Raw genomic sequence first — 9687 nt, 5'->3', positions numbered from 1 at the left:
CCAAAACCTTGCTTTATTATGTGCCTGTCTTCCACCTTCTAAATGTTAATGTTTTAGCCTTGAAGAAATAAGTGAAAGGGAAAGAGATGACAAGAACTCCACGGGAAAAAAGGAACAGATGTTCCTGAGATCATAGCAAAACAAGCCACACACTTAATAGGAACAAACTGTGATGTATAACATCGTTATTTTTCTAACCTTTCTAAAATTACCTATTTGACTGATTTCTGAGGTGTAAAAAGAGGCATAAGGCCTTCCCTCCTGTCAAAGTACCATTGTCTGGAGTAATTTAGAAGCTCCCTGTTTCAGCACCTCGAGACCACGAGAGCACAGACAGATTTAAGACATCTTTGGGTTTGTGCAAGGCTCACAAGAATGTGGCTCTTAATACCACTGTAACTGGAGAAGTGTTTATAGAGGTCCAGCTAAAATCCAAAGCTCTGGATCCGTGCCCATCCCAAAAGAAATGAACCCAGAAGTCAGCTTGGCTCATGCAGAGGTGGTTTGGGATGGAAGGAGGGGCAAAGCACCTGCACCTGTTGGGGGTGCAGCTCAAGGGCACAAGTGCAGAACAGGGATGAGGTTAGAAATGAGAGAATTAAGGAATTAGGGAATTAGGGATCAGGAATCTCTCACAGCTGCAGGAGGGTGGTGACAAAATCAGCCTGGGGCTTGCAGCACCCCAGCCTTTTTCAGTGACACATCCCAAATTGGGACATGCACGTCATAAATACAGGTGGAATCGTTTTATATTCATGCACCCTTTCTGCACGAAGAGTTGTTGTAAAAATAAGTGAAAAAATTCTTCTTTAAATTCTATTAAAGTCTCCTCCACTGTCCATCTAAGCAGGCATTATAAAAACATAAAGATGTGCACCCAGATTTCACCGTTTTCTGAAATAGAATGGTGGTACTCTTCTAATTATAAGGTGTCTTTCCTTAATTTCTCCTCTCCACACTTTCTACTTAACTATTTTTTTTTAATACATATTTTAAGTATGTTTAATTTTCAATAATTAATGTCAAGTTGCATCCAGGTAGGGAATACCCTGTAGGCTGCCTTGTGCCAGTGACTATTGTGGATGCTGTGGTTAATAAAGGACCTAAAAGGAATGATGAAGAATTCAGATCCCTTTCTAAACTGGATTACCAGACCCTGGCTTTCCTTCAGACAAGGGGAAATCGTGTTTGTACCACTTATTTCATTGACCATTAATGCTATTCCTAGAGGACACCTCGTTTAGATGTGCTTCTCCTGCTCCTTCCACTTCATGTTTTACACAGCCATAGACAAAACTATCAGTGCAGTTTCCTGTGACAGGTTTTTCCCACGTTTTAATGACTATAACAACCAGAGAGTTCAGAAATACACAGTTTTTTATTTCAAAGACAAATCTGAGAGAAGAGAGGAGCTGCTAAATTAGGTCAGTGATCCACGTAGCCTGAGGTCCTGGTCGTCATGGTGGGGAGCAGCTGGAAGTTTAGGAAAAAAAAACCAAAGGACAGAGCATGGAAAGATCCCTCCCAGTGCACTCCTCCTGCAATCAGACTTCCTTCAAATTGCCTCCAGACCACCCTGGTGAGCAACCACTGCAAGCTGCACTAATAAAAATATATCTCATTTCTCTCCAAATCCTTTTATACCCTTGACCTCCCCAGCATCCTGTGACGAGCTCTACACTCCAACCAGTGCTGTTTTTTTGCAGGGAATTATATATTTGTGGAAAGCTGCTGCTCGCTAACACTGCTGGGATGAGCTTGTAGATGATCACGGGGGAGAGGCATCGGTGGCAGGGTCGGGTCCTTCTGTTTTGGAGCCCAGCTGCAGATTTGGAACCGGCTGGGCAGCCTCGTCCCTGCGGGAAGAGCAGCGATGCTGAGTCGGTGCCTCGTGGCAGGGAGGAAGAACAACACCCCCACATTTCATTTCTGCCGTGGGGTTGATTTGGGAGCAGATACGAGGCGGAGCTGATGGGAATTGTGTCAGCACTGCCAAATGAAGCCTCCCTGGGGCGGCTCCAGAGCTGGCCAGGACTGTCTGGACTTGCAGGACTTGCCCTGTTTGGGTTTTTTCCGTGGCTTTCCCTGCTGGGTCATTTCCTCCACCAGGCAGGTCTGGACAGCCCAACAGGGGAGGGAGCAGGGACCTGGCAGCAGCTGTAGGTTCAAGTTCAACCAGCAGGTATTTTGCACTTTTGGCCTGTTTTATGTGCTTTAAATATGTCTGGTTTTCAAAAGGAGCTGCCCTCTCCATGTCCTGAAAGTCATTTATGGCATTTCCTCTGACAGCCAAGGATTAGTGTTTATTTTAAAAAGCAAATGAAATGTAAACAACAAAATTTGCCTTTTTCTTTCATCAGAGCAAACACTCCATATGGAAAAGGCTCCAGGGAATGAGTGACAATCATGTGCCAGGAGGATGAGCACTTCACTGAGAAGGGAAGCACATTCTTTGTGGATATAATTTTGCCCCTAACAGAACCACCCCTGTGGGGATTTTCTGAACATTTATTTATAAATCCCGTCCACACGAATCCTTGAGTGAGAAAGTTCCACCCTGTAAGTTTCACTCTGTTTTGGGTGAGGACTCTTTATTTCTATAATGAGGCAGATTTTCTAAATAAGAGTGTCCAGAATGGACTCATAAACCTATGTGGAGACCTATATAAAATCCACATAAACCTACAAAGCAAACAAATTGCTGCACCCATTAAGGGCTTGTGCAATTATTCCTTTTCAAATGATCTATAGAGTGCTTCTCAACTTAATAAACACATTAACCACTAAATGAGCAACATTTTTTTACACCAGGTAAAAAAACCCAGGGCATTAATGCTTCAAATATCTGAGTTTTAACCATACAAGTCAATATAGGAGGATGGGAGTTTTTTACCTCTTCTTGCCTGTCATTATTTTACCTGTAATAAAATTCAACCAGGCCCCAGCCTGGTGTTAACCCATTGAGCTGGAAATCTGCAATGCACTCGTGGAAAACTCCACTCCCTGTCAGGCCATTGTACACCACAGGACAGGTCTGCTTATCCAGAGCTGCAGAAACGTCAAAGCTCTCACCACCTTGGAGAAGAGTAAAAAGGGAACAGTGTCACCAACTTTGAGTAGTATTTTATAAAAAAAAAAAAAAAAAAAAAAATCCCAATATCTATTATTTTTGTGTATGGGTTTTTTTATGCTTTTCTGAAGAGTGATAGTTCTGTCTGCTTTGTAAATCAAGTAAAGTGATCAACCATATTTGCAGCTGAATCCACCTCATAACAGATGTTTTGACACCCCAAAAAAGTGGAAATCACTATTTTATGTGGATTAGCACAAACAACAGTCACCACAAACAGAATCTGTAACTCTCCCTCTGGAACCTGTGACCCCGATCCTGCAGTGGGCACATTTCATCCAGGACACACCACACCTATAATTTAATTTAAGCAGGGAAGTGCCTGTGGCAGTGGCCTTGGAACCAGAGGATCTTCAAGACCCTTCCAACCCAAACCATGATTTCATGGTTGTAAATAGATTTCTCAGGGTGTAAGATGCTGCATTCCCCAGGATCACATGGAATCTCACTGAATAGTCCTCCCTCCACTAAAGGAACTGCATGCCAAGAAATGAAGGCAGATGTAGCTGGACTGTGTTGAGCTTACCAGCAGTAAAACTGACTCCATATTCATCCTGGATAACCCCATCCTCAGCCAGCCCAGCCAGGGAGGCGTTGGACCACTCAATGCCAGCCTTCCTCCCATCAGGAAAAAACACATAACCTACAGTGAGGCTGAAGGGGAGAGCAATGGAGCAGGTTTCAAGTTCAACCAAAACTCAGATGCACTAGAACAATGGCAGAGAGAATTGGGACTGTTCTGCCTGGAGAAGAGAAGGCTCTGGGGACTTCCAAGAGAGCTGGAAAGGGACTTTGGAAAAGGGCCTGGAGTGCCAGGATAAGGGGAAATGCTTTCCACTGCCAGAGGGAAGGGTTAGATGGGATTTTGGGAAGAAATTCTTCCCTGTGAGGATGGTGAAGCCCTGGCACAGGGTACCCAGAGAAGCTGTGGCTGCCCCTGGATCCCTGGAAGTGTCCAAGTCCAGGCTGGATGGGGCTTGGAGCAACCTTGGGGCCATGGACATTGGTCTTTAATCCCCTGGATGTTCAGAGCACCAATCAGCAAGGCAGGGCTCCCTGTGGAATGCAGACTACAGTCAGACACACCTTCTCCAAGAGCTGGAAGTGCCCAGTTTGTACCTCTAAACCATCCAGAGAGACAGGCAGCTCCATCAGCCCTCAGCAACTGAAGGGAAAGGAAGCAAGGGAAGGTAAAAGCTGTCCTTGTGACTAACTGCAAATAAAAACTGGGATTAAGGGAGCATGAGGGCGTGGATGGAAATTGGGCTGTGCAGGTTCAGAGCAAGAATTTGCAAACAAGTGTCCTGCAGAGCAGCTTTTGCCACCTCAAAGATAAGTGTTTTTAGCAGCACGAAGTTCTTTGGTCACTTACTGAGTTGTGGTAGCTGGCATGTTAATAACTGTTAAATGTGCTGCAGTCCCATCCTGCAAGAGAGAGAAAGAAAAAGCAGCCAAAGTTGTGCAGATTCATTTCTGAGGGTCCTTCACTGGCTGGATCAAGAAGACACTGGATAGAACTCAGCTTATGCAATGTGCTACAGCTTCATACTTTCAAATCCTCTCACTACATCCTCCAGGAAAATCTGGCTGCAAACAAATCCAGGAATATGAACCAAACACATTCAGGACAAATTAAGGACAATGGGAACAACAGAAAGTCCACAGCAAGAGGACATAGGAGGGAAATAAAGCCTGCAAAGGAGTATAAAACTGGTGCACTTTGACCAGACTTCTCTTCTAACCTGTATTAATCTGTGTCTGGGAGCAGCAGATAGGGAAAATGTTAGGAAGGAACTGGAATCTCCTGCTTTTACTAATTTCTCTTCCATCCTAAAAGTCTGGACACTTCATGTCCCACTTGGACCCTTCTGAGGCAAATTTAAGCCTCCTCTGATGCTATAAATGTACAGACACTCATGGTAAGAAGACTCCAAACTTCAATCTGCAATAGACTTCTTAATGAAGTCAGCTGCCTTTTAATTAGGGGCAGAACAGCCACAGTGACTTTGAGCCTTGAAAAACTGAAGAACAGGGAGAGGTTGGTAATACATATTGCTTAGTCTTAGTAAAAGGCACACAGGCACATGATAAATCAGGGTTTTCCAAGCTGGGAGAAGAACTTTTATTCTGAATTCGGTCTAAACCCCTGTAATGCTGCCTATGACAGAGAGTTTTGATTCACGCCTGGCTTGGCAAAGGAAATGATTTTTCAGGAGCATCTGCTGGGCCTGGATGGCAGCTGGCAGGGCCAGCCCTCAGCATGTCCCTGGGCTGTGTGCTCCCAGCAGCCACAGCACACAGCAAAGCAGAGAACTGTGGCCCAGCACAGGCAGAAATATTTGCTGACTGCTGTCATGAAGGCTTAGGATGCCTCAAACACCTCAGGCTTCCCATTAATGGCAATCAGCACTGCAGCAGCTCCACGGAGTGCTGGCTACTTGCAGCAGCTGAGAATCTCTCCTGTAAAGCTGCCTGCCTAATTTTTTCCTTGAAAAAGCCAAAACAAACTGCTTTAAGTAATCAAACAAGTTTTGCTTCAATCAGTGTAGCAAAATCTCAGTTTTTATACACACAGCTCTGCTTTTGAGAGCTGCCTCCAGCCCTGATTTGGGCTAATGGTGCACACTTCTGACTGTACACCAGGGATGTTTCCCAAATCCTTATTTCTGGGTAATTAAATATGCCTGAAAAGCTCAGAAAAATCTCCTGGTTAAATAGCACATTGCCATGTTAATACCTACTTCAAAGTGTGCCAAAATCATGACATAACGGTGAATCTCAGCCCAATTCCGGACACCTGCAAAAAAAAAGAACAAAATCCCCCCAACCTGGAGTTTCACCATTCCTGGGAAATGTGAACTAACAGTACCTGACTTCACAAAAACTTTTCTAGATAAAGAAATATCCAGTAATTGATAACATGGTAAGCAATGTCCCCAAAACAGTGATGGTATTTCCTCTAGAGTGTCTTAACTTCATGCCCAGGCATGGAACTGGTTATTTTAACAGATAATCCTTAATTTTATTTCCCAGCTACAGTAAAGGTATTCCCCAGGGAGGGAATTATTCCCAGTGCTGTTACCATAGGAGTGGCTCCGAATGCCTTTGAGGGAAAGTTCAGTTTTCCCATAATTTTCTATTTCAATCTCTCCAACAGACTGGCCCCACTGCTCGTGTCGGAAATGCTGCTCCCTTTGTCTGGAAGAAAGAAAGAAAGGAGTGGATCAGCACAGGCAAGATCTCCAGCTCTCCTCAAGAAGCCTCAATGTCAATCTGATGGATTTAGCTCCCAAAATGAAGGAAATTTCAGAGCATCTAGACCACGGCTATCTCAGATTTTACACATCACTTCTACATTTCCCAGTTACTGTTACATAATGAGACACCTGAGAATGAAACAACAGCAAATTCTCACCCTGACAGAATATAAAATCACCCTTTGTCTGCAGAAATGCTGGGCTGCCAAACAGCTGCTGCTTAGAACTCAGCAGGTATCACCAAGACACGGAAATTATTGATATATATAATTTCTGCTTCTATTTAGAGCATTGATTCTCATATTTTTAGCTCTCCAGAGCTTGTATAGTATTTTAAACACTCACTTCAGCTCCTTTCTCACAGGATTACATTCCTTTTCTTAACTAAACCTGGACCATTGACTTTGGAAGCTGCCTAAATCAATGAAAAAAAAAAAGAAAGAATAAGAAATATTCGTGATGCTGAAAGTTTCACTCAGATATCAGGAAGATCCCATCTGTGTGCAGGATCCTCCAGGTGTGATATTGAAACCAGGAGCCATGTCCTTTATTAGAGCACTTCAAATTAAACCTACCTTCTAAAATCAGCTATAACACACATCAGATCTTGAAGAGAACTGTAGAAAAAATTATTATTAACCCCATAAAATATTAATCTTGCTCCTCACTTTTTGACCCTCTGGAAGAGCTCGATGGTCCACGGCTCCCGGGCTAAAGCACGGGCAAATGTGCTGGGGTTACTGTCAACATTAAAGTTAAAAACATCTGTGGAGTTCTCCCAGCTAGAAAAAGAGAGAGGAGAAAAAAGGATATTATTAGCATTCAGCTCATACTAGGCTTTATATTTTATTGGAAAACTCTGATTTTTGCCTTTTTAAATGAGCCATGAGCTTACTGTACATCCCAAAGCAAAGGTGAAAAACTTACTGCAAAGAGAATTTAACTGCTACAAGTTCTCCTTCCTCTGCACTCCACTGCTGTCTGTAGGATCCTTTCCTGCAAGGCAAAGCACTATAATTTTATATCATTCCTAAACAAACAACAAAATGTTTCTTACATATTTGGAATTGGGTGGAATAGAAGGATCTATAATACTGTACACCACCAGATATATTTTCATTCCTTAAAAATCAAAGTGTCTTAGTTACCAAATAGCTTTTGGTTCAAGCTGGTTAAATTCAAAACAAATTAAATATAATTCCAGATAGTGCTGAAAAAGCTTTGGTTTTATATGTAGATAAATGAAATTAGGGAGTGCTGCAATACCTAAGTAATCCATCAAAATTTATCTTCCAGCACATTTGGGGCTCCAAGTATTCCATAGTGAGTCCTCCTCCACTCCAGATCTCTTTGGATTCATCTCTCACCATCATGTTTGGATGCTGTGGGTGCTAAAAAGAGGAAATATTTCAGGAAAACATTTGCTTAATTCAATTGTGAGGATGCCACAAAGCAGTCATGTTATACTAAATATTACTAAAAACCCAAAATAGTGCATATCAATCCTCTTTTTTTTCCCTATTCTCCAAATAGGATTTCTCCTGCTTTTTCTGGTCATGGCTACTTAGTGAAACAGATTTGTGAACATAAGGAGAGTTGAGTGCAAAGGGATTTATGTCAGGTCTTCTTCTTTACTATGCAGCCAGTTCTTAACAAAAAAAAGAAAATCCTCAGGCAAAAATCTGATTAATAATATCTGATTAAGCTTTCTTTTCAGCAAGAAGGGAGCAGATGTGCATAAAACTCCCTAAAAGCTTTCCATTCTCTTTTAAAGAGGCAATTCCAAATGTTTTTTACAGCATTAAAATTAAAAAAGAGGGAAAAACCAAACATAAGCAGAAAATGGAACTCATTAACCATGAGTGCTCCACCTGACTGGAAAGACTGGATGCTCAAATGTTTCCTGGGGGATTTAATAAGCCACTTTTTAGAAACGATTCTGTTTCGTGCAGATTATGGGAAAGGGGGATGTGTGTCAGATCCTACTGGAAAAGGGACATACCCAGTACTCTGAGCAGTTCTACACTGCCTTCAGACACAGCACTGTGTCTTACTGGTGTGAAATTGCAGTGAACATAAATTCTGGCTGGGGATCTCACAACAGGTTGAAGACAGGAGTTAAGCACTGCTCCTGAACATCACCCCACATCCAGCACTTACTTCAAACTCGCCTATCCCATCCAGCCTCAGGAAGAGCCACATCTCACAGAGGCCAGCGGGGCGTCTGGCGAGGCGAGCAATCACAAACGTCCTGTTGGTCTCTGCAAAGCCCGTGAAGTACAAGGAATCGAGAGCCTGGGGGAAAAGAAATGGATTTCAGCTCCAGCTGGAGGCAGGAAAGGGAGGGGAGAAGGTCAGCAATCCTTTGTTTTCCATAGGCTTCTGCTCAGGGATCAAATTTTACTTTCACTTTTTGTATTTCATGGCAGGCACCCCGAGAACAGCCAGACAGCAGCGGTGAAACCTCAGCCAAAAGACAGAGAGCTCAAAAAATAATGGGGCTGGGCAGTGAGAGGATGCAGGAACGGGAGTACCTGAGGGGTACCAGGGGCACACAAGGTGCTGGAATGCACAGGATACAGTGGGGTGGAGGTGCTGTGGGTCCAGGGAAGTTTGAGCCCAAAGGGGAAAAAGTGTTCTGAGGGAATGTGGGGATGCTGGGGATGGGAGTTCCAAAACTGGGGGAACGTGGGGATGCTGGGGATGGAGTGCCAGGAGAACAGGGAGATGGGAGTGCCAGGGATAAGGGACCCAGGGCTGCCAGGGTATGAGAACAAGGTGTCGCAGAAGCGGGTCCCAGGGAAGGGGGTCTCAGGACCGGGGATCCCGGGCCACTCACGTGGGGGTCGGCGCGGAGCGGGCGCGGCCGGCGCGGCTCGGCGGTTCCTGCGGCCGCCCGCTGCCTGCAGGCACCGAGGCAGAGCAGGAGGCAGCCCAGGGCCCAGCGCTTCAGCAGAGCCCAGGCTCCGGGAGCGGCAGCTCGTCCGGCCCCGAGCAGCGCCAGCAGCGCCGCGGCCGGCAGCGCTAGCAGCGCCGGCATCGCGGGTGCGGAGCGCGGGGAGCGGAGCGCGGAGCGGTGCGGGATGCGGTGCGGGATGCGGGATGCGGTGCGGGATGTGGGGTGCGGGATGTGGGGTGCAGGGTGCAGGGCTGGCTCCGGCCGCCCCCAAACCCCGCCTCGGGGCCGTTCCCCGCCGTGTCCCGGCACGGATCGCGGTCATTTCCGCGACGGGCTTGTCCAGCTCTGGGAAGCTGCATTTGCTGGTTTTAGTTACTGCGCACTCTAAGGAAGTTCAGGCA

At 45.1% G+C, this 9687-nt stretch overlaps 2 protein-coding genes across 3 annotated transcripts in view; one reads left to right on the top strand and one right to left on the bottom strand.

Moving 5' to 3' along the window:
- Positions 1 to 1359: 1359 nt before the first annotated feature.
- LOC106852017 (uncharacterized) lies at positions 1360 to 9556 on the bottom strand. Of its 2 annotated transcripts, none has more exons than XM_014874411.2 (11): positions 9227 to 9556; positions 8548 to 8682; positions 7654 to 7778; positions 7315 to 7383; positions 7056 to 7169; positions 6213 to 6328; positions 5872 to 5927; positions 4503 to 4555; positions 3657 to 3784; positions 2919 to 3075; positions 1360 to 1856 (listed from the first exon to the last, which is right to left on the bottom strand). In XM_014874411.2, exons 1-11 carry the CDS (start codon positions 9425 to 9427, stop codon positions 1769 to 1771), a joined length of 1242 nt encoding a protein of 413 aa, XP_014729897.2. In that variant the 5' UTR covers positions 9428 to 9556; the 3' UTR covers positions 1360 to 1768. The 2 variants fall into 2 exon arrangements, with proteins under 2 accessions (XP_014729897.2, XP_088028212.1); XM_088172086.1 differs by having other exon boundaries at positions 1360 to 1473.
- The window catches only part of ZDHHC7 (zDHHC palmitoyltransferase 7), a 25087-nt gene continuing 23975 nt past the window's right edge, over positions 8576 to 9687 (top strand). The window contains exon 1 of the mRNA XM_088172087.1: positions 8576 to 8740. The gene's annotated coding sequence lies outside the window, so the exon portion shown is untranslated. The remainder of the gene's footprint in view (positions 8741 to 9687) is intronic.

The sequence above is a fragment of the Sturnus vulgaris genome, chromosome 12 (genome assembly GCF_052056855.1).
Source record: "Sturnus vulgaris isolate bStuVul1 chromosome 12, bStuVul1.hap1, whole genome shotgun sequence".
Classification (NCBI taxonomy): Eukaryota; Metazoa; Chordata; class Aves; order Passeriformes; family Sturnidae; genus Sturnus; species Sturnus vulgaris.
Note: the sequence above shows the minus strand (reverse complement) of the source record. Positions and strands in the feature narration are given on the sequence as shown.

Excerpts from the sequence above, each read along its gene's own strand:
- LOC106852017 (XM_014874411.2), bottom strand. The coding sequence starts at position 9,427 with ATGCCGGCGCTGCTAGCGCTGCCGGCCGCGGCGCTGCTGGCGCTGCTC. Across the intron at positions 8,683-9,226 it reads CGCTCCGCGCCGACCCCCAC|GCTCTCGATTCCTTGTACTT; the intron begins GTGAGTGGCCCG and ends CTTTTCCCCCAG. Across the intron at positions 1,857-2,918 it reads CTGGTTGAATTTTATTACAG|GGACGAGGCTGCCCAGCCGG; the intron begins GTAAAATAATGA and ends CTCTTCCCGCAG.